The 25,328-nt window shown below is 48.5% G+C and overlaps 1 protein-coding gene across 1 annotated transcript in view; it reads right to left on the bottom strand.

Annotated features, from left to right (window-relative positions):
- LOC137562606 (A.superbus venom factor 1-like) overlaps positions 1–25,328 on the bottom strand; it is a 335,432-nt gene that overhangs the window by 247,101 nt on the left and 63,003 nt on the right. The window contains exons 5-7 of the mRNA XM_068274110.1: positions 24,803–24,891; positions 16,864–16,946; positions 2,557–2,644 (exon numbers count right to left, since the gene is read on the bottom strand). Coding sequence (XP_068130211.1) covers positions 2,557–2,644; positions 16,864–16,946; positions 24,803–24,891 — 260 coding nt within the window. The remainder of the gene's footprint in view (positions 1–2,556; positions 2,645–16,863; positions 16,947–24,802; positions 24,892–25,328) is intronic.

Below are 25,328 nucleotides of genomic sequence, written 5' to 3'. Positions count from 1 at the left end.
CGCCCAAGGCGTCCACGGCCAGTGGCTATAGGAGGAATGTTAGCCACTGACGCTGCTGCTGCGGAACTGTGCATGGTGGCGCGGCCGCGGCTTGACACAATGCTGCTCCCTCTCCTCCTGATTCCCTTGCTGCCCTTCCCCTTGCCCAAACCGCGCTGGCTGCCACTTCCAGACATCTTAGATGTTTTGGGCGTAAACACAAAAGTTTTTTAAAAGGGCGGGTGAAAAAGTGGGGTACTTTAATGGAGTGGGTTGGTGGGTGAGGTGACACTAATCACTAAGTGATTAGATCGCTAAGTGATTAGTACAGTACAAATACAAAATACAATAATCGGTAATCAGTAAGTGTGAACAGTGAACAGTGAGTGTGTCCCCTAGTACACTAACTAGAAAATACAATAATCAGTAGTAATCAGATTCAGTAGAAGGAAATAGAGTGTGTGTACACTACAGACAGTGAGTGCACGCACACACACACGCAGGAGCTAGCCTATGAACAGTGACTGAGTGTCCCTAGTACAGTAAGTAAGTAGTAACAGTCAGGAAGTACAACTAGAAATTACAATATTCAGTAGTAATCACAAGGAAATAGAGTGTGTGTACACTACAGACAGTGAGTGCACGCGCACACACACGCAGGAGCTAGCCTATGAACAGTGACTGAGTGTCCCTAGTACAGTAAGTAGTAACAGTAAGGAAGTACAACTAGAAATTACAATAATCAGTAGTAATCAGAAGGAAATAGAGTGTGTGTACTGTACAGACAGTGCACGCACACACACACGCAGGAGCTAGCCTATGAACAGTGACTGAGTGTCCCTAGTACAGTAAGTAAGTAGTAACAGTCAGTAAGTACAACTAGAAATTACAATAATCAGTAGTAATCACAAGGAAATAGAGTGTGTGTACACTACAGACAGTGAGTGCACGCGCACACACACGCAGGAGCTAGCCTATGAACAGTGACTGAGTGTCCCTAGTACAGTAAGTAAGTAGTAACAGTCAGGAAGTACAACTAGAAATTACAATAATCAGTAGTAATCACAAGGAAATAGAGTGTGTGTACACTACAGACAGTGAGTGCACACGCACACACACGCAGGAGCTAGCCTATGAACAGTGACTGAGTGTCCCTAGTACAGTAAGTAAGTAGTAACAGTCAGGAAGTACAACTAGAAATTACAATAATCAGTAGTAATCACAAGGAAATAGAGTGTGTGTACACTACAGACAGTGAGTGCACGCGCACACACACGCAGGAGCTAGCCTATGAACAGTGACTGAGTGTCCCTAGTACAGTAAGTAGTAACAGTCAGGAAGTACAACTAGAAATTACAATAATCAGTAGTAATCAGAAGGAAATAGAGTGTGTGTACTGTACAGACAGTGCACGCACACACACACGCAGGAGCTAGCCTATGAACAGTGACTGAGTGTCCCTAGTACAGTAAGTAGTAACAGTAAGTACAACTAGAAATTACAATAATCAGTAGTAATCAGAAGGAAATAGAGTGTGTGTACACTACAGACAGTGCACGCACACACACACGCAGGAGCTATGAACAAACAGTGACAGTGAGTGTCCTAGTACAGTTACAGTATAACTACAATACAAAATACAATCACTCAGTAGTAAAGGACAGGAGAAATACTGGTATAGATGAGAAATAAACTAACAGAGGACAGGAGAGAACAGCTGCCCACACAGGCAGGCCCTGAGGCCTAAAGCTGTAAGCTTGCCTGCAGCAGCTGGCTGTCTCTATTTAACACACAAGCCAAAGCACAAAGGAGCAGATCTCTCTCTCTCTGTACAAAGTCAGGCAAGGACGGAAAAACCTAAAATGGCAGCCGCTATTTATAGGGTAGGGGCTGGCCAGGGTCCCCCTCTGTGATTGGCTGCCATCAGAGGTCTGTTGAGCACCACTGGATACCACTGATCACAAGACACCCCCCCCCTCCTGTACAGATATCACTGATCACTAGACACATACCTCCTGTACATATATCACTGATCACTAGACACACACACCTCCTGTACAGATATCCCTGATCACTAGACACACACCTCCTGTACAGATACCACTGATCACTAGACACACACACCTCACGTACAGATACCACTGATCACTAGACACACATCTCCTGTACAGATATCACTGATCACTAGACACACACACCTCCTGTACAGATACCACTGATCACTAGAATTCACACACCTCCTGTACAGATATCACTGATCACTAGACACACACACCTCCCGTACAGATACCACTGATCACTAGACACACACACCTCCTGTACAGATATCACTGATCACTAGACACATACCTCCTGTACAGATACCACTGATCACTAGAATTCACACACCTCCTGTACAGATATCACTGATCACTAGACACACACACCTCCCGTACAGATACCACTGATCACTAGACACACACACCTCCTGTACAGATATCACTGATCACTAGACACACACACCTCCCGTACAGATACCACTGATCACTAGACACACACCTCCTATTCAGATTAAAAATGTGATGTTTCTACACTCACTTTGCTTGGATTTGAAGACGGAATTCTTGAACTTCGAACTGAAAAAATGTCCTGAATGGTATTATTTTGGCTTCAAAGCTGGGCAGGACTACAGTGACAAGGAGAAAAAATGTCATGTTAATCTTAAGGTGCCCATCAGTGGTACAATTTTGGAGAACATTTGTATTTTCAGTCAGATTATTCAAATCATATTGTATAAAAAAATTTAGAAGCTGGTGGGCCCAATGTATCCTGAAGGATCACCTTATCGATTGTTTCCTTAAAGAGTAACTGTCAGGGTGCAAAAGCTAATTTAAACCTCTAATCTCCTGTGTTAAACAGTTTAGATTTTAGAAGGAAGCCAAAAAGGCAATACTGAAGTTAAATCTCTCTTACTTTTGATGTGTGCTGAACAGCAAGGCTGTTATTCCCAAGCTCTTATGTAGGACGACAGGCCGCATAACATACTGCAAAGCATTCTGGGGCTGCTTCTCCCCACCTTGGGTCCTCCCCTTGGCTGCTAGTGAGAAGTTACAGGCTCATGTTACAGCAGCTTGTAACTCACAGGGCAGAGTACACTGCATGAGTCCGCTATTGTTCCTAGCCACATGGCTAATTAATATTCACTGCACAGTAGTGTTGTCCATTAGGATCTTTTTTGTGAGTGGAATCATCAGGAAGCAGGGAGGACATGACGACACAATTGGCTTCATAGGAGACAGACAAACATGGAACCTGCCATGAGCTGTCAGGAGCATCATTCTCTGCAAATACTATATAAAAATTCTGTGAAATCCAAACGTGGACAGTGAAATGCATATGTAATGTAAGTACAGCCAATCTTTAGCTACTGATATATGTGTTTTTTTTTCTCTGAGGCCCTATACCTAACAGCTCCTCTTTAACAATCGAAAAAAAAAAAGAGGACAGAAGGAGGGACTGGGGGACTGAAGGAGACACAAAGTGGGGAAGAAGGAGGCACAAAGTGGGGCAGGAGGCAGCACAATGGGGACAGATTGAAGCACAAAGGGGGACAAAAGGAGGCACAGGAGGAAAGAAAAAGGCACAGGGGGACTGAAGGAGGCATACGGGACAGAAAGAGGCACACAGGGGGCAGAAGGAGGCACAATGGGGGACAGAAAAAAGCACAAAGCGTGGCAGAAGGAAACACAGGGAAACAGTTGGAGGCACAGAGGGGGGCAGAAGTATGCAAAAAAGGGGGACAGAGGGAGGCACAAAAGGGGGACAGAAAACAGCAGAGGGGGATGTAAGGAGGCACAGGGAGACAGAAGGAGGCCGAGGGGGGCAGAAAAAGCCACAGGGAGACAGAAGAAGGCACAAAGGGTCACAGAAGGAGGCACAGGGGACAGAGGTGGCACATAGAGACTGAAGAGGCACAGGAGGACAGAAAGAGGCACAAAGGGAGACAGAAGGAGGCACAGGAGGACAGAAGGAGGCAGAGTGGGGCTGAAGGCGGAACAGGTGGCAAAGGTAGCACAAGGGGACAAATAAAGGCAAAGGGACATAAGGAGGCACAGGGGGACAGAACGAGGCACAAAGGGGCACAAAAGGAGGCAGAGGTGACACAGGGGGACTGAAGGAGGCACATGGAGACAGAAGGAGGCACAAAGGGAGACAGAAGGACAAACATGGGATCAGAAATGGCACAAGGTACTGAAGGAGGCACAAAGGGGGAAAGAAGGATGTACAAGGCACAGAGGTGGCAGCTGCCTGCAACTTACGCTAAGTAGATGCAGCAGAATCAAGTAATAGAATACCCACAGGGTGAGGATTAGTACAGGGGTGGGGCTTAATCCAGCAACATGGCGCCCTCCCCCAGGACCAATGGCACTCCAGGCAATGGCCTGTACTGCCTGTGCCTAGAGACTCCCCTAGTGCTGACCACAGCAAAAAGACCACGGCTGCCAGACAAGGCAGGCATCCATCTTCTTCACGACCCCGTCACCTTTCAACATTCATGAGCGGTAGTGATTCGAGGCATCACAGCATCCGGATGGACAGTCGACCAGAGGCCAGCAGGCTAAGAGGGGGCATGACGACAGGAGGAGAGAGAGTCCTAGGCACAGAGATGACAGCAGGTCCGCATCGCCGACGGATGCTGCTTCCAGGTGGTCAGAGGATGATGTTGATGTCGAAGGGCCAGCAAGTCCAGGAGTGTCGGCTCGGGCTCACGTCCGGTGCAGCCAGGTGAGACAATGCCTATAACCAACTGTATTTCTCGCTTTCATTTTTTGTTTTTGTGATCATGCAGCTAGGAGGGGGGGGGGGGGGGGGGGACAGGTTAACACAGCGGGAGGTAGTGGGGCGGTGGGACCCAGGGGAGGACTGGGACCTTTTGGCCTGGGGGGAAAACACAAACTAGAGGCCCATTTTCACGGCAGCCCCAGCCCAAATGACATCACACACGTGCCCCACGTGCTATATGCCGGTAGTCACGTGGGAAATACAGCAAGGACACTCGAGGGACAGCGTGACAGGTAAACGGTCAGGTTTTCTATCTCTTACACAAGTCCCGCAAGTAGCCCTTCTGGAGTCTAGGGACTATCTGCAAGCAGCCCTTCTGGAGTCTAGGGAATGTCTGCAAGCAGCCCTCCTGGAGTCTAGGGACTGTCGAAAACTTTTCAACCTAAACAATATCTTATGTAGCTGTGCACATGCAGTTAACAATGGTGAGAGACCAGACAGATTTTTTCCTACGGACCCTGCAGGCAAGCCTCTGCTCTGTATCATGCTGTGTATATTTACTAGCTTGCCCGCCCTGCAATTGCTCTGTAATTGGGTGTTTATTTCCCTCATTCAGCCTAGTGTTTCACATTGCCTTATACAAAAACCTGAATTCACCAGGCACAGTGCCAGCCCTAAATTATTAAATGAGAGGCAGCCTGGGGGGAAATCTCCCCCCTTCCCCCCTGGCCAGTCCTCCCCTGGTGGGACCCATTGTTCAGGCACAGTTAGGGCCCCTCTCGCTTCAACGGATAGTTCATCATCTGCGTTGCCCTTGATGAACTTGCTGCTACAAGGGATCAGGGATGCGCTGCTGGGCCCCAGTCGGGTTCAGTCAGGGGCGCAAACAGAATCACCCATGCCTGCATGGACTCGGTCAGCGGGTACAGGAGCAACACCAGCAGTGGGGCCGGTGGCGACCAATACGGGCCTGTTAGTGTTAATGGTGTGACAAATCCCTCAGCTGGGATAGGGGTGGCTCCCGCCCAGATGGCCTCATGACAGGAAGATAGGGCGGAGTTAACATTCCCTGAGCCGGGTTCAAGGAGAAAGAGGAAGGGGAGGAGTTTAGTTGGCAGAGAGGCTAGGACTGGGAAATTCCCCATCCCCCCACCCTCCCTTATTTTGTTGTTTTGGTGGTCTATTATGTCATTGCAGCTGGCGGGGGCAAGGTCTCTGGTGGATGGTATTAAAATGGTGAAGGACTTCACGCGGGTAAATTTCACAGTAAAATAAGGTCGTCTGTAAGGAAGATGGTTTATGAAGGGCACAGTTCTTGCTTTTTGGTCATTAACCTCTGGAGTCCTTGCCCTGAATACTGACTGTTCTTTCTTGCTTACAAATTAAATGTTTTACATTAAAATATTGTAAAGTTTTCAATAAAGTTGCATACCTCCCAACTTTTTGAGATTAGAAAAAGGGGCACTTAAGCCACGCCCCTGGCCATGCCCTCACCACGCCTCTAGTCACGCATACCATAAAAATTTCATAAGAAACATTTGTTTTATAATTTAATCCACACTGGTCCTTTCTATCCTGATTCATTTTCCTTCATAGTAACATTTTAAAATTAGTAATATATCAATTTAAAGGTTGGGAATAAAGTTTAGAATAAAACACATTTTTAGTATAGAAATATACAGTGGAGGAAATAATTATTTGACCCCTCACTGATTTTGTAAGTTTGTCCAATGACAAAGAAATGAAAAGTCTCAGAACAGTATAATTTTTTTTTTTTTATTCTTTATTTATACAAAAGCATATATTTTCCAAGCTCTTACAAAAAATCCAATACACAATCTTTACAAAATGTGTTCCAGAAGAAATCTCTTTTCCTCCCCAACATAACTTATCCCAAGCTTGACCCATTTCCTCTGTTCCCGGAGCTAATCTTCTTCTTATCTCACCTCCCACAATCATTCCGTTACTAATCCCATCTCCTTCCTATCCAACCTTATATATATGGGCCAACGCTTGGGTCACGTCTTCTAGTTAAATATCCTCTCCTAAAGAGAAGGAAAAGTTAGAGTGGCAGAGGAAGTCTCCTCCCATGAAGAAAAAAAAACAAAATAACACCACCACCAAAAAAGATAGTTACCCAGCGATCCCACTTGTCTGTTCCTCCAAACTCCCCAAATTTCCCCCCTAAATCTCCCTGTCCACGGGGCAAACTGCCTTTCTTATCACCAATCTCATGTTACCCTATTGCGATATTCATCCGTTTCTCTAAATTCCAACCATTTATCCCATCCCCAGTTTTCTTTTCCTTTAATTATGCTCGAAAGTTCTTCCATCCTATATACTTGGTCTACCTCCACAAACCATTCCTTTATAGTTGGGGCCTGTCGGCTTTTCCAATTTCTTGCAATTAAGATCCGGGCCGTGTTAATTAAATGCATCCCCAGTGACCCCCTTATACTCTCTAATCCCTTTCTCCACTAGATGTAATAAATATACCTCGGGTCCCGCCGAGATTGGTATCCCCGCCAACTCCCAAATCCATTTTTTTACACTCTCCCAATACATAGTGAGGCCCTCACATGTCCACCAGATATGCATGAAATCCCCTCTTTCCCTGCCACACCTCCAACATGTTGGACTTACCCCACTCATCTTATTTAACCTATCTGATGTGTAATACCACCTCATCACTATTTTATACCCAGTGGACATCGAGGCCCCATATGTCATTTTAACTATTCTTTTCCATTGGGATATCGTCCATTCCCTCCCCATATCCCTCTCCCATTTTATTTTATATTTTGAGGTATGATCTTCCTCTTCTTCTAGTATTTTATATATCTTTGCCAGGGTCCCCTTAGTTCTTTCTTCTGATATACATAGCTTCTCAAATGGAGTCAATTCCCTTGATAGGGTCTCCCTCGAACCCAGTGTAAGTAAAAAATGTCTAAACTGGATCATACTCCATGTATCTATCCTACTCACCTGTAGTTGTTCCGCTATTTCCCTTTCATCCAGCCACTTATTATTTGAAATCAGGGAACGAATTTGTGGCCTCCTTCCCGTCCTCCACTTTCTGTAGCTCCCTTTTTGGCACCATGGTGGGAATCTTATATTCTCTAATAGCGGCATTAACGGGGAGGGACCCCTGGACATATCTTTCTTACTGTTTACTTTCTTAAAGATTCTCAGAGTATGTTCCACCAATGATCCCGGAATTCTGTATGTATCTGGAATGTATGTAAGCCATGGTGCTTCTCTCAACTCCCCCTCAAATAATTCCCTTATTCCAATATATTCCAATCCACCACCCTCGTACATACCGCCGCCAGATAATACCTCATGGGGTCAGGTACTGCCAATCCCCCTTTGTCTTTTGATTGCGCTAAAAATGCAAATTTTAACCTTGCCCTTCTATTTTGCCACACAAACTTTGTAAACACCCTCTTTAATTCATCAAAATAACTTCTGGGTAGGGGAACAGGGAGGGCCTGGAAGACATATAACAGCCTCGGCATGGTATTCATTTTAAGTACGTTGATCCTTCCGAACCATGAAAGTCTGAGTTTTGCCCAACCCTCTAGATCCTTTTTTATTATATTAAGAAGTGGGTAATAGTTTAACCCTATAATTCCCTGTATATTTCTAGCCAATTGTATGCCTAGGTAGCTTAATGAGTCTTTCGTCCACCTAAATGGGAAATTTGCTTTTAATTAGGGGTGGGACGACGAATCCGGCGAATCCACGAATCCCTCGAATATTAGGAAATATTCGAGATTCATGGATTCGAATCCCGACGCCATTTTCCACTATACGAATCCGCCAAATCCCGACGCCGCATCGCCGCGCATCCGCCGCTCGCACTCGTCCTCCTCCGACCCCCCCCGCGCCTCCTCCGCTCGCCCCCCCTGCCCGCATCCACTCACCTATCCATAGCGGAGCGCAGAGCGGCAGACCTTTCGCCGACTTCCTGGTTCCCCCTAGTGACCGGCTCTTACAATGACGTCATTAGTAAGAGCCGGTCCGGCCACTAGAGGGAACAGGGAAGTAACGAAGAGGTCTGCCGCTCTGCGCTCCACGGGAAAGGTGAGTAGATTATGCAGGGGTGAGCGGAGGAGGCACGGGGGACGGAGGAGGCACGGGGGACGGAGGGGGCCGTGGGGGGGTTCTATCTACCTACCTACCTACCACTATCCCTACCTACCTACAGGCCGCTATACCTACCTACCTACAGGCCCCTATACCTACCTAAAGGCCCCCTATACGCACCTACCTGCCTACCTAAAGGCCCCTATACCTACCTAAAGGCCCCTATACCTACCTAAAGGCCCCTATACCTACCTACCTACCTACCTAATGGCCCCTATACCTACCTACCTACAGGCCACTATACCTACCTACAGGCCTCAATACCTACCTACCTACCTACCCACCTACCTACAGGCCCCCTATACATACCTACCTACCTAAAGGCACCTATACCTACCTACCTACCGGACACTATACCTACCTACAGGCAACTATACCTACCTACAGGCCACTATACCTACCTACCTACCGGCCACTATCCTTACCTACCTACAGGCTGCTATACCTACCTACCTACCTACCTACCTACAGGCTGCTATACCTACCTACCTACCTACAGGCCACTATACCTACCTACCTACCTACCGGCCACTATCCTTACCTACCTACAGGCTGCTATACCTACCTACCTACCTACCTACAGGCCGCTATACCCACCTACCTAAAGGCCCCCTATACCTACCTAAAGGCCCCCTATACGTACCTACCTACCTACCTAAAGGCCCCTATACCTACCTACCTACCTAAAGGCCCCTATACCTACCTACAGGCCACTATACCTACCTACAGGCCTCAATACCTACCTACCTACCTACAGGCCCCCTATACGTACCTACCTACCTAAAAGCACCTATACCTGCCTACCTACATACTTACCTATACTTAAGGCCCTATACCCTGCTACCTATACTGAAGGTCCCTTTACCTACCTACCTACACTGAAGGCACATGTACCTTACTACCTATACTGAAGGCCCCTATACCTAGCTACCTACCTATACTGAAGGCACATATACCCTGCTACCTATACTGAAGGCACATATACCCTGCTACCTATACTGAAGGCCCCTATACCTAGTTACCTACCAATACTGAAAGCACATGTACTGTGCTATCTATACTGAAGGCCCCTATACCTTGCTACCGATACTGAAGGCACATGTACCCTGCTACCTATACTGAAGGCCCATATACCCTGCTACCTATACTGAAGGCCCATATACCCTGCTACCTATACTGAAGGCCCATATACCCTGCTACCTATACTGAAGGCCCATATACCCTGCTACCTATACTGAAGGCCCATATACCCTGCTACCTATACTGAAGGCCCATATACCCTGCTACCTATACTGAAGGCCCATATACCCTGCTACCTATACTGAAGGCCCATATACCCTGCTACCTATACTGAAGGCCCATATACCCTGCTACCTATACTGAAGGCCCATATACCCTGCTACCTATACTGAAGGCCCATAAACCCTGCTACCTATACTGAAGGCCCCTATACCTTGCTACCTATACTGAAAGCTACCAATATTGAAGGCACCCATACCTAGCTAGCTATACTGAAGGCACCTTTACCTCGCTACCTATGCCTGGGTACCTATACTGCGGGCAACTATACCACGGATCGCACAATTTTTATGTGCAGGATTCGTTAGATTCGGGATTCGAAAGGTTCGAGATATTCGAGAACCTTTTTAGATTCGGATCCGGATTCGGATTCGAAGAAATTGTGGATTCGTCCCATCCCTACTTTTAATAAATCAACCTCCTCCTCCCTCATCCCCATACTCATTGCCTCACATTTATCCCAATTAATCTTAAGATTTGAAATCTTCCCATATTCCATAAATGCCTTCATCAGGTTTGGCATTGCTATGCTTGGGTTTGTCACATAGAACAAAAGATCATCCACATATGCCGCGATCTTATGTTCCGTTGATCCTATTTTTACTCCAGTAATATCTATATTTCCTCTAATTGTTCTCAAAAAGGGCTCCAAGGTTAGGGCAAACACCAGGGGGGAAAGCGGACAACCCTGCCGGGTTCCATTTGTTATTTCCAGGGGGCTAGACAGCATTCCATTAACTTTAACTCTGGCTGTCAAGTCTCTATACATGGACGTGATCCAGGCTCTCATATTTTCTCCCAACCCTATGTGTTCCAGCACCACTTTAATGTATCCCCACCTGACCCTGTCGAACGCTTTTTCCGCGTCCGTGGATAGCAGGACGACAGGGCCAGGTGAGGACCCCACCCACTGAATCAAGTCCACCGACCTAAGGGTATTGTCCCTTGCCTCCCTTCCCTGTATGAACCCCACTTGGTCATAGTGCACCAACTCTTTTAGTAGTGGGGCCAGCCTATTTGCTAAGATTTTTGCTAGGACTTTTAGATCAATATTTAATAAGGATATGGGCCTATACCCCGCACAAGATGCCAGATCCTTCCCTTCTTTCGGTATTACAGTTATGTGTGAAACCAGTGAATCCCGTCCCAATTTCCCCTCATGATTGTCCTTTGCCTTAATGGCATTTAACGCCCTCACCCAATAAGGTTTCAGAGTCTCTCCAAATTTTTTATAATATTCAAGGGTGTACCCGTCAGGACCTGGTGCCTTTCCCGCCGGCATTTGCCCCACTGCCCTGTCCAATTCTGCCACCGAAATCTCTCTTTCTATACTCTCTGCATCCATAGGATGCAATTTTCCCATGCCTGAGGCCGTCACATAGTCCTGCATGCCCTCCCCATTCCACAGTTCACCCTCCTCAATCCCATATAATTTGGCATAATATTTACGAAACATCTCACACAATGGGCCTGATTCACAAAGCGGTGCAAAGTGTTTGCACACGAGTGAAAACCCCTTTATCACGCCTAAACTCAGTTTAGGTATGATAAGAAGAAACTCGCGCGAATTTGCCGCGCGCAAAGTTTTGCGCGCAGCACCCGGTGCTTCGCGCAAAGCTCCCATTAAGCCCTATGGGACTTAACATCTTAAAGGGAAGGTTCAGGGACTAGCTAAAAAAAATAAAAATCCATTTTCACTTACCTGGGGCTTCCTCCAGCCCGTGGCAGGCAGGAGGTGCCCTCGGCGCCGCTCCGCAGGCTCCCGGTGGTCTACGGTGGCCGACCCGACCTGGCCAGGCCGGCGGCCAGGTCGGGCCTCTTCTGCGCTCCATGGTGCGTTCCACGCCGGCGCGCTGACGTCATCGGACGTCCTCCGGGCTGTACTGCGCAGGCTCAGTAGTTCTGAGCCTGCGCAGTACAACCCGGAGGACGTCCGATGACGTCAGCGCGCCGGCGTGGAACGCACCATGGAGCGCAGAAGAGGCCCGACCTGGCCGCCGGCCTGGCCAGGTCGGGTCGGCCACCGGAGACCACCGGGAGCCTGCGGAGCGGCGCCGAGGGCACCTCCTGCCTGCCACGGGCTGGAGGAAGCCCCAGGTAAGTGGAAATGGATTTTTATTTTTTTTAGCTAGTCCCTGAACCTTCCCTTTAAGAACTGCTCCAAGGACTGATTGACCCGTTCAGTCTGCCCATTGGTCTGCGGGTGGTAGCCTGACGAGAAAGACAGCTTCATGCCCATTTGGTGGCAAAATGCCCTCCAGAATCTAGAGACAAACTGGACTCCCCTATCCGATACAATGTTTTCCGGAATGCCATGGCTTTAAAGAATTCCTCTACGGAGGTAAGGGCTGTGTCCTCCGTGGGCAAACTGTACGCCCATGTCTGAAAATCGCCTGACAGCAGAGTCTTAATAAATGTGACTCTCTGGGTTTCAGTTCCAGAAGACTGAGGTCTCAATTCAAAATAGGACAACACTCTACTCCTAAAATTTCGGAAGTCAGATCTGTGGCCAGAAAATCTCTCAGGTACAGGCATACGTATGTCAGAACTAGAAGGGGATCGCACATGATCCACTGATGTCTGGAGGGTTTGTACAGACCCTGATAGGGCACCAATAAGAGTTCTGTGGGTGCCCAGTACTTGATTGATGTTGTCCACCGAAGCGGCAAGTACACCCAGACGATCAGTATTTGCGTCCATTTTATTTTTTGGTCTGGCGTTCTGTAACGATCTGTGTAACACAGAGAGGGTCTGATTACCGGTGATCTGCAGTATCACTGGGAATACAGATATATACCAGATTATAGATGATCTGCAGTATCACCGATAATCCGATATACAAGCTAACCTCTGGACACCTGAGAAGAGTATGAGTGTTTGGTGCAACAGTAATACTTAGAGGACTGAGCCTCAGGAACAAGTTCCGTACAGCAAGGCGTACTGTACCAAGGACAGAGCAGGAGTGACACCCAGGAGGAGGTGTCACTAACAGATCTAGGAACTGCCTCTAACAGTAAGGTCAGTTCTCGAGGTCGGACAAGCCAGGTCGTAACAACACGGACAGACAAGGTACAGATTCAGAAGGCAGAGGCGGAGTCTAAAGTACAGACAGAGGTCGGCAACAGGGTATCAGAAATATCGAGGTACAAAATCAGGAGGCTGGTGCAGAGTCTAAGAATGAGCTGGGGTACGGCAACAGAGTATCAGAATAGCGAGGTACAGGATCAGAGTTCAGGAGATTAGTCAGGCAAGCAAAAGGTCATAACAGATAATCACAATCAAACTAGTACTTTAGACTATCAATAGAATCTAGCTAAGTGTAGGATTACAGCTCCAGCTGGTCCCGGCACACTTTAGGATCTGACTCAGGTCTGAGTGCTACCACGTTGTGATCGCAATGCCAGACAACCAGCAACTGAACAGCCAGCAGTATATATACACAGCCACTCTCCAGCACCTCCCTAAGTGCTGGACCAATGGGAGGACTCAGAATTGTCAGCTGACCAGCTTGGTCAGCTGACCTACTTCTGGCTGCCAAATAGGTTCTGCCTCTCTGCGCGCACGCGCATCATTCTGAATCTTGGTGGACTATCAGTCCCAGCCACACTAGCACTGTCTTTCAATGTACCTGTGGTCCTATGCGCGGGGTTGGTCGCACCGCTCACAGCACATGCGGCGGCCTCCCCGCGCAGGGACGGAGTGCCAACAATGGAGCCATGCGAACTAACCGCGTTCCGCCCTGCCCTTCAAAGAAGCAGCCGCCTCACGCTGAGCAGAGGCGGCTGCTTTTCCGCGTTTCATCACATAGCTGTATGAATACTGTGTGTATCCTATTCCATACCTTGCTAGTCATGTATGCCAAACTCAAGTCCAGGCACAATTCAGTCATGCTTGGCCAATAAAAATGATTCTGGGGATTTTGATTTTCTACAATTTTTTCACATATGTGAAAAAATGTCACAGAAGAAACTCGGGTGCAGGGAAAGTGCAGATCATGAAATATCGGTACATTTACTTATACTCTACTATTTTAGTGTGTTGATTTTAGAAAAAAAAATATTGGTAAATGTTACCGGTATATTACTACAGCTAAGCGTATCACTACTCTCACACGGAACCCTCCCCACTGGCACCAAACCTTAACCGCCCACCCCAGAGCAAACCCCCTTCCGGATGCCAAACCTTAACCGCCCACCCCAGAGCAAACCCCCTTCCGGATGCCAAACCTTAACCGCCCACCCCAGAGCAAACCCCCTTCCGGGTGCCAAACCTTAACCGCCCACCCCAGAGCAAACCCCCTTCCGGATGCCAAACCTTAACCGCCCACCCCAGAGCAAACCCCCTTCCGGATGCCTGACTTTAAAGAAAAAAACTTGAGACCAAGAGCATAAAAGCACTGATACTTAACTGGGGCTTCCTCCAACCCCCTTCAGGCCATGGGTACCCTTGTCTCCCCACCCCCACCCTCTGGTGCAAATCCCCTTCCTAACACCTAACCTTACTCGTTCTCCCCCAGCGCAAATCCCCTTCCCAATGCCTAACCATTACCAACTGCCTCCCCCGAGCGCAAGCCCCCTTCCTGAATTTAATCTGAACTACAATAAAAGTACTATAGTGGTAAGAGCACTTGGGCTTATACCATAATGGAGGCTATACAGGACTTAGTGCACTCTTATAAGATGCTTTCTTTACAGGCCAACTTCCCTCCCTCATCTGCTTCTTGACTCAGGGCCCCTGTAACCTCCTTAGTAGGACCAATTTAGGGAAAAGCCAATTAACTGATCTCTATATTTTTGGGATGTCGGGAAACAAATCCCAGTGTCCTGAGGAAACCCACGCAGACATGGGGAGAACATACAGCTGAGAGTCACACTGGGTGGGGACCCAGCTCTGCAAGGCGAGAGTGCTATCTACTATCCCACCAAAAATGACTCTAATTTAATGGCCAGGCCGATAAAAGTAAATGGGGTTCTTTAAAGCGGAAATGTAAATTCAATCAAAACAAACTGTTCCACTTACCTGGGGCTTCCCCAATCCCCCTGCAGCCGTCCTGTCCTGCGCCGGTCCTGCACAATCCTCCGTTCTTCTGCCGTGGCTAAGTTTTATTACCGTCAATTTGTAAGTCGACAGCAACTGAGCCTGCGCCCTGGGGTACGCAAAGCTTTCTTCGTGTTCCAGCCCGCAATAGTGTCCTGCTCTAATAGCAGGACGCTATTGCGGGCTGGAACGAGAAGAAAGCTTCACGTAACCCGGGGCGCTCAGGCGTAGTTGCTGTCGACTTACAAGTCGACGGTAACGAAACTTAAACCACGGCGGGAGAACGGAGGATCGTGCAGGACCGGCACAGGACAAGACAGCTGCAGGGGGCTTGGGGAGGCCCCAGGTAAGTGAAATAGTTTGTTTCAATCGAACTTACAGTTCCGCTTTAAAGCACACCTGAAGTAAGAGAAATATGGAAGCTGATATATTTCAGGATCCTGCTGATCCTCTGCCTCTTATACTTTAAAGGGGCCCATACACCTAACAATTTTCCCGCTGATATACAGCCGTTTCGATCACAGTGATCGAAACGGCTGTGAAATCGCCGTGCACACCGCTGACAGAACGATGGATTTCCGTTCGAAATCCATCGTTCCCGTCGATCCATCCATGCGGAAGATTTTTTTCGAGCGCCGGCGGGTCGGGTGTGCGTCGACAGCGGCGTTCGAATGCCCGACGACCGACGCAATACAGCGGGTATACATTACCTGTTCCGCCGGCGCGAGTCCCGCTGTCACCGCTGCTCCGTCTCTGCGCTGGTCTGGTCTTCGGCATGCTTCACTTCTTCCTGCCCGGCAGGAAGTTTAAACAGTAGAGCGCCCTCTACTGTTTAAACTTCCTGCCGGGCAGAGAAAGAAGTGAAGCATGCCGGAGACCACACCAGACCAGCGCGGGGACGGAGCAGCGGTGTCCAGGGACTCGTGCCGGCGGAGCAGGTAATGTATGCGGGGCGGGGAGCGGCGGCAGCACCACCACCACCACCACAGATTGTGATCGGTTTCAGGCTGAAATCGATTCACAATCTGTTTGCAGTAAAGGTGGCCATACGATCCCTCTCTGATCAGATTCAATCAGAGAGGGATCTATCTGTTGGTCGAATCTGATGGCAAATCGACCAGTGTATGGCCACCTTTAGCTATAGACCCTGAAAAAGTTGATCATGTGCTCTGACCCAGTTAGATTCATGCTTGTTTCAGGCATGTTATTCAGACACTACTGATGTATGAATGATCAGCAGGACAGCCAGGCAACAGGCTTTGTTTAGTAGGAAGTATAAATATACATTCAAATGACATCAGACCCATCTTTTAGTGTTTCACATTTGCTTTTTTTACTGTCTTTACTGTGTTTTAAAGCAAACATTTTATTTCGAGTGTTATCTCACTTTAAGCTAAAATAAACGAATGGTGCTAATTAGCCCCAACCAGGAGACCAATTAGCAAGTCACCTCTTCCAGCAGTTGACCATTTTAGGCTGCATCTAATTTGACTGTTTATTGTGATTGATAGCTCCAACCATCCCCTCCCAAGAGAAGCTATTTTGTATGTTAGGAGAATTTTTGACTACCTTTGACTTTAAGTGGCAAACATAAATAATCTGGTATTTGTTTACCGTAGACACACAACAACACCTTACCGTATTCTTTCACTTCAAAGTGTGTAGTATAATTATGAATCAGATTGTCTTGAAACATGGCTACGATGGTCCATTCTCCAATACTGAAAATCAAAAAGGGTAAATGAGCAGGACAGTAAATCACAGTCACTATAAAAGTAAGGCCACGTCCACAGTATGCTGGAATAAGAACGGTTACAGTTACAGCAGACCCAATGCAAGCCCCCAGGGCCGGCCTTTGCTATGAGCGACCTGTGCGGTCGCTCAGGGCGCTGTGCTCTCAAGGGCACATGTGCCCTGTCGCCCCTTGCCACCCCTCGCCGCCCCGCTGTCTCCCGGTGTCCTCAGTCTATATTTAGAGCAGGACTACAAGAAAATGGCCGCCGATGTCCACAAATGCAGACAAACGGCGGCCATTTTCTTGTAGCCTGCTCTAACTACAGATGAAGCAGAGGCGGGGAGAGAAGAGTGACGTCGGCGCTGGAGCTGGATGTCAGGTGAGTCGGTCTCTGCCACATAAAAGGGGGGGGGGGCATACTGGGGCAAGCTACCTACGCTGGGGCAAGCTACCTACGCTGGGGGCATACTGGGGCAAGCTACCTACACTGGGGGCATACTGGGGCAAGCTACCTACGCTGGGGCAAGCTACCTACGCTGGGGGCATACTGGGGCAAGCTACCTACACTGGGGGCATACTGGGGCAAGCTACCTACGCTGGGGCAAGCTACCTACACTGGGGGCATACTGGGGCAAGCTACCTACACTGGGGGCATACTGGGGCAAGCTACCTATGCTGGGGCAAGCTACCTACACTGGGGGCATACTGGGGCAAGCTACCTACGCTGGGAGCAAGCTACCTACACTGGGGGCATACTGGGGCAAGCTACCTACGCTGGGGGCATACTACCTACACTGGGGGCATACTGGGGCAAGCTACCTACGCTGGGGGCAAGCTACCTATGCTGGGGGCATACTGGGGCAAGCTACCTACGCTGGGGGCAAGCTACCTACGCTGGGGGCATACTGGGGCAAGCTACCTACGCTGGGGGCAAGCTACCTACATTGGGGGCATACTGGGGCAAGCTACCTACGCTGGGGGCAAGCTACCTACACTGGGGGCATACTGGGGCAAGCTACCTACGCTGGGGGCAAGCTACCTACGCTGGGGGCATACTGGGGCAAGCTACCTACGCTGGGGGCAGGCTACCTACACTGGGGGCAAGCTACCTACACTGGGGGCATACTGGGGCAAGCTACCTACGCTGGGGGCAAGCTACCTACGCTGGGGGCATACTGGGGCAAGCTACCTACGCTGGGGGCAAACTGGGGCAAGCTACCTACACTGGGGGCATACTGGGGCAAGCTACCTACGCTGGGGGCAAGCTACCTACGCTGGGGGCATACTGGGGCAAGCTACCTACGCTGGGGCAAGCTACCTACACTGGGGGCATACTGGGGCAAGCTACCTACACTGGGGGCATACTGGGGCAAGCTACCTACCCTGGGGGCAAGCTACCTACGCTGGGGGCATACTGGGGCAAGCTACCTACGCTGGGGGCATACTGGGGCAAGCTACCTACGCTGGGGGCATACTGGGGCAAGCTACCTACGCTGGGGGCATACTGGGGCAAGCTACCTACGCTGGGGGCATACTGGGGCAAGCTACCTACGCTGGGGGCATACTGCGGCAAGCTACCTTCGCTGGGGGCATACTGGGGCAAGCTACCTACGCTGGGGGCAAGCTACCTACACTGGGGGCATACTGGGGCAAGCTACCTACGCTGGGGGCATACTGGGGCAAGCTACCTACGCTGGGGGCAAGCTACCTACGCTGGGGGCATGCTGGGGGCAAGCTACCTACGTTGGGGGCATACTGGGGCAAGCTACCTACGCTGGGGGCAAGCTACCTACGTTGGGGGCATACTGGGGCAAGCTACCTACGCTGGGGGCATACTGGGGCAAGCTACCTACGCTGGGGTCATACTGGGGCAAGCTACCTACGCTGGGGGCATACTGGGGCAAGCTACCTACGCTGGGGGCATACTGGGGCAAGCTACCTACGCTGGGGGCATACTGGGGCAAGCTACCTACGCTGGGGGCATACTGCGGCAAGCTACCTTCGCTGGGGGCATACTGGGGCAAGCTACCTACGCTGGGGGCAAGCTACCTACACTGCTGGGGGCAAACTACCTACACTGGGGGCATACTGGGGCAAACTACTTACACTGGGGGCATACTACCTACACTGGGGGCAACCATGCTACTACACTGGGGGAAACTGTACTAGCTACAATGAGGCAAGCTACCTACGCTGGGGGCAAGCTACCTACGCTGGGTGCATACTGGGGCAAGCTACCTACGCTGGGGGCAAGCTACCTACACTGGGGGCATACTGGGGCAAGCTACCTACACTGGGGGCAAGCTACCTACACTGGGGGCATACTGGGGCAAGCTACCTACGCTGGGGGCAAGCTACCTACGCTGGGGGCATACTGGGGCAAGCTACCTACGCTGGGGGCAAGCTACCTACACTGGGGGCATACTGGGGCAAGCTACCTACGCTGGGGGCATACTGGGGCAAGCTACCTACGCTGGGGGCAAGCTACCTACACTGGGGGCATACTGGGGCAAGCTACCTACACTGGGGGCATACTGGGGCAAGCTACCTACGCTGGGGGCAAGCTACCTACGCTGGGGGCATACTGGGGCAAGCTACCTACGCTGGGGGCAAGCTACCTACACTGGGGGTATACTGGGGCAAGCTACCTACACTGGGGGCATACTGGGGCAAGCTACCTACGCTGGGGGCAAGCTACCTACACTGGGGGCATACTGGGGCAAGCTACCTACGCTGGGGGCAAGCTACCTACGCTTGGGGCATATTGGGGCAAGCTACCTACGCTGGGGGCATACTGGGGCAAGCTACCTACGCTGGGGGCATACTGGGGCAAGCTACCTACGCTGGGGGCAAGCTACCTACACTGGGGGTATACTGGGGCAAGCTACCTACACTGGGGGCATACTGGGGCAAGCTACCTACGCTGGGGGCAAGCTACCTACACTGGGGGCATACTGGGGCAAGCTACCTACGCTGGAGGCAAGCTACCTACGCTGGGGGCATATTGGGGCAAGCTACCTACGCTGGGGGCATACTGGGGCAAGCTACCTACGCTGGGGGCAAGCTACCTACACTGGGGGTATACTGGGGCAAGCTACCTACACTGGGGGCATACTGGGGCAAGCTACCTACGCTGGGGGCAAGCTACCTACACTGGGGGCATACTGGGGCAAGCTACCTACGCTGGAGGCAAGCTACCTACGCTGGGGGCATATTGGGGCAAGCTACCTACGCTGGGGGCATACTGGGGCAAGCTACCTACGCTGGGGGCATACTGGGGCAAGCTACGGTGGGCATACACGGTGAGTTTCTTCTTATCAATCGAGCCCGATCACCACGCCGGATCGATTCCGTGCTTGATCCCCGCGGGTGGACAATGGAACAAAATGAGCTGCAGTTAAGAAGCGCCCATGGGGACGAGCGGGAATCGATCCGGGCGCCCGCGGGGACAGGCGGGGATGCACCAGAATCTATCGAGCGGCTCGATTCCGGCGCATAATCTATCCGTGTATGCCCAGCATTAGGTAACCTCACAACAAGATAAGGAGTGTTGAAATCTGCATGACATAAGATACTCAAAACAGCAGAGGCACCAGGAACCTGAGGCTCCAAGGCTACCTGGATATTGTGCATATCTGACCAGTCTAAGGCCTGGAACCCACTGCAAACCGCAAACGCTAAACGCAACCGCTAGCGTTTTGCCTGAGCGGTTTGCAAGCTGATTCATGCGAGTTTTCGGTCGCGTTTTGCAACATTGTATTTTTTTCCTCAGCGGTTGTGTAGCGTTTTGCGTTTCGCGTTTTTATCCTGATTGGTCCTGTGAATAATTTTTAATTTTGTTACAGTGTGCTGAACCGCAAAACGCTAGCAAAACCGCTCAGTTTAGGTTTTGCTGAGCGTTTCTGCTAGCGTTTCAATACTTTGCATTGAAGCGCTAACGCTCCCAAAATGCTGCAGGTCCTGCGTTTGCGTTTCTGAGAAACGCAAACGCTCCTGTGGAAGTTGCCCCATCCATTAACATTAGTCCAGCGTTTTGGCAAACTGCTAGCGTATCGCAGTGCTGCCAAAACGCTGCCAAAAGCGCTCCTGTGGGTTCCAGCCCTAACAGTGGTCAGAGATAGAGTTGAGCCGAAATTTTAGAAATTTCGCGTTACTATAATTACGATGCGAAATTATGGTAGCGTAATTGCCATTAAAATCGTAATTGAAAATACCGTAAGCGTAATTTTCAACGCGTAAATTCGCATTTCGTTCATAACGTAATTTCGCGTTAAACCATAACGTAATTTTGCATTTCTTCGTAATTTTGTGAATTTCGTAATTACCTGTTAGCAGGGTTGCTCGCGAATTTTCGCCAAAGGGTTCGCTTAATTTTCGCAAAATTTTGCTTATTTTTCGCGTTATCATCTGCATGGCGAATTTTGATGCGAAATATCACTACATGGCGAATTTTATATGCGAAATAGCACATGTAGACAGTACAACTTGTCTCGAAAAACAACTCAGCATTCCGTAACGCGAAAACTACGCGAAAATTAACGCTTACAGTAATATGAACTATCGCGAAATTACATTATGTAACTACGCTTACAAACGGTTGCATGCAAGGCAAACGTAATTTCGCGATACCCACTGTAATGCGAAAATTACGCTTACGCAGAATTTCGCGAAATCCTTCATTACGATTATGTACTTACGGCCATAATCGTAATTACGCGAAATTTCACGAAATCGTAATTAAGTCATTACGCTCATCTCTAGTCAGAGATATCTGGTGAGTCTATTCACAAAACGGTGCTAATGGTGGAGGATATCGTCATGTAGAAGTTGTGAAGCTATAAATAAATGAACTTTTTATTTATGTGGTGAAGTTGTGAAGCTACAAATGAATGAACTTTTTATTCATGTGGATGTGCACTTTACATTATGGAATAGAGCTAATGAACATTTTGAATGGATCCACTGTGCCCCATCTATAAACTGTTATTGTATCTGTTGGTGCCCTTTGTAGCATACATTTTGACAACCAATGACAGTGGACCTGATTGGGAGGGATTTGGGGCGGTATTTCAATTTTTTTTTGTCATGTACAATTTCTGTTGAAAACAGATGTACTGTAGTTAATTTTTAGTAGTATTTTTTTAGTACTATATGTAAAATATAAACTCCTGAGTAAATTCCACAGCAATTCTCCTCTTCCTGCATGTGCAACTGACTGCACACATCTGTAACAATCAGGCAATGGACACACCCAATACTCACTCACAGGCTGAAGTGTGTGGTGAAGGTGCAATGAAGGTGTGACTGGTGGGTGATGATAACTGTATGACTTGTGGGTGTGGTGCAGGTGTAACTAGTGGGTGTGGTGGAGTTGTAACTAGGGGGTGTGGTAATGGTGTAACTAGAGGCAGGGTAATGGTGTAATGAAAGTTTTAATGGTGGGAGTGATAAAGGTGTTTCTAGGGGGTGTGGTGAAAGTATGACCTGGAGGTCACCAGGTTTTCAGTGATTTGAAGAAACGTAAACATTCCCATCTAAAACCATTATGTAATACAGTACAGCAGCGAACAAAATAGTTGAAAACTATCAACTTCATCTTCTCTACTCATGTATAATTTTATGGTATTAAAAATAGGTGTTACCTTGCCAGATTACCTTTTGGCTGCGGACCATAGCCTATACGCTATTGAATTTTTTGCTGATTTAACGGTTAATAGCAATGGGGATACATGCTATTGCTACCAAAATTGTTAAAGGGAAGGTTCAAGCAAAATAAAAAAATGAGTTTCACTTACCTGGGGCTTCTACCAGCCCCATGCAGCCATCCTGTGCCCTCGTAGTCACTCACTGCTGCTCCAGTCCCCCGCTGGCAGCTTTCTGACCTCAGAGGTCGGCGGGACGCATTGCGTACATTTTTACGCATTCCTGCTAGTGCAGGAACATAAACACATACATTTTTACGCATTACTGGTTCAATGTGTAAAAATTTACGCATTGAACCAGTAATGCGTAAAAATGTATGTGTTAATGTTCCTGCACTAGCGGGAATGCGTAAAAATGTACGCAATGCGTCCCGCCGACCTCTGAGGTCGGCAAGCTGCCAGCGGGGGACTGGAGCAGCAGTGAGTGACTACGAGGGCACAGGATGGCTGCATGGGGCTGGTAGAAGCCCCAGGTAAGTGAAACTCATTTTTTTATTTTGCTTGGACATTCCCTTTAAGGAGAATAATGGGAGTAAGTAAAAAAAAAAAGATTTTTTTTCAAAAAGACCTTGTAGTTTTTGAGAAAAATCGCAAAGAATGCAAAGAAAATTGTTTTTTCAACTGTCGTCATTTTTGTGCATTTAAATATTTTTTTTTTGCATTTTTAAAATCGATTTTCTCCAAAGCTACAATGTCTTTTTGAAAAATTATTTTTTGACTTGTACCCAGTATTCTTAACATATGTAGCAATTTTGGTCACAAAAGGGCCTAGTGCACACCAAAAACCTCTAGCAGATCTGCTAACGCTAGAGGTTTTTGAAACAGATTTCAGAGCGATTCTAGGCATGTTTAGAGAGGGTTTTTAAACATCCCTAGAGTTTTTTGGAGCGTTTTTGTATAGCAGATTTCATATATTGTTACAGTAAAGCTGTTAATGAACGGCTTCTGTAATAAAAACGCCTGGAAAACCGCTCTGATCTATCGATTTTCAGAGCGGTTTTCCACTTTCCTATACTTTAACATTAAGGCTACTTTCCCACCAAGACGCTGCGTTTTAGGGGACGTTATGGTCGCATAACGTGCCCCTAACGCAACGCATGGTGGTGTTAAAGTTGGACGTCAGATTGAGCCGCGTTATGCAGCTCTCAAAGCAGCCGCTCCAGGTTAGTGATAGGAAGTCCGGATCTTTTTAAGGATTCGGATCATTTGAATCGGATCATTGAAACGATCCGGATCTTTGAACCGAATCATTTGAATCATTTTACTAGGGAAGCAGACTGGGTGAAATGATTAGCAGGACAGGACTTTCCCTGCACTGTACATTCTGTATGTTCCTGTTTCTTCCAGACAGACATCCACTATGAACCGAATCTTTTATTGTGATGATCCGGATGATTCGACTCACAAAAAAGATCCGGATCAAATAAACGATTGTTCATGATCGGACAACACTACAGTCCCACCACCAGTCACCACAGTGCAGTGAATATTAATTAGCCATGTGGCTGGCTGCGGAGGAGGAGGGGAGACCTCCTCCAACATTACTGAGCATGTGCAAGCAGTCTAACGCGGCTTAGCCCAGTATAAAGTACAGCATGCAGCATTTATTTTTAAACGTGCTGCGTTACTATGTAACGTAACGTGTGCACTGTGAACAGCACATTGATTTTACAGTGCTGTGAGTTAGGCTGCGTTACTGGCTGCTGTAACGTGGGACTTTAACGTCCCACTGTGAAACCAGCCTTAGGGCTGGTTCACACGGGCGTCTGCTGAGCTTTTGCTTGGCATTGCGTTCAAACGCCAGCGTTTAAAAGCTAGCTTTTGAAAGCTTTTGAAAAGCGTTCAAGGCTAGCAGTTCTGGTCTCTGCTATTGTTTCCTCGCGTTTAACTGCCTCTGAAAGCAGCATGTTGCTTTTGAGACTAGACGCAACGCTGGGATCTACTGCCAGGCTTTCATGAAAGCCTGCAAAAGCCAGCTCTAAACGTTCCCATTCACTTGCATGGGATGGCAGTAGATCCCAAAAAACGCTGCGTCTGAAACGCTGCGTTAAACGCCACAAAAACGCCCGTCTGAACCAGCCCTTAATCTCCTCCAGTAAGGTTACCATTGTCTATTAATTTAATGAGGTGTGTTCTTTACCTTGCCAGATCAGTCAGTCTGTAAGACAAGGAGGCGATCCCCTTGGCAGTAACTGGAAGATGCTTCATCATGCTAACGTTTCCCGGATTCTGAGAAGGAAGGAAAAATCTCACTATATAAATACATATTGATACACACAAACCTCAACAGCTACATATTCAAAATGTTCAAGTAAATCATAAATGGAAATAAAGTTAGGATTCACATCCCAAGCTAAAACTCATTTTTTTATGGGTGTTAAACGTATGCTAAAAAAATGCCGAGTCTCAGTTAGGGCTGGTTCAGATGGACGTTTGGAGGCGTTTAGCAGCGTTCGTGTGCGTTTGGATGCAGTCGCGTTTTTTCTTCCCCTAGAGGGACATTAGCCGTCGCGGTTAACCTCCCCTGAAAGCTACATGTAGCTTCCAGGGGCTCCTTGAACGCCAGGGAAAATCGGGACCCAAACGCCGCGTTTGTGTAAACGCGCTTGAAAGCTTGGTACAAACGCTCCCATTCACTTGAATGGGAGCGTTTAACACCAAGCCCT

This window comes from Hyperolius riggenbachi, chromosome 3, assembly GCF_040937935.1.
Source record: "Hyperolius riggenbachi isolate aHypRig1 chromosome 3, aHypRig1.pri, whole genome shotgun sequence".
NCBI classification, from domain to species: domain Eukaryota; kingdom Metazoa; phylum Chordata; class Amphibia; order Anura; family Hyperoliidae; genus Hyperolius; species Hyperolius riggenbachi.
This window is presented reverse-complemented; position numbering and strand designations above follow the sequence as displayed.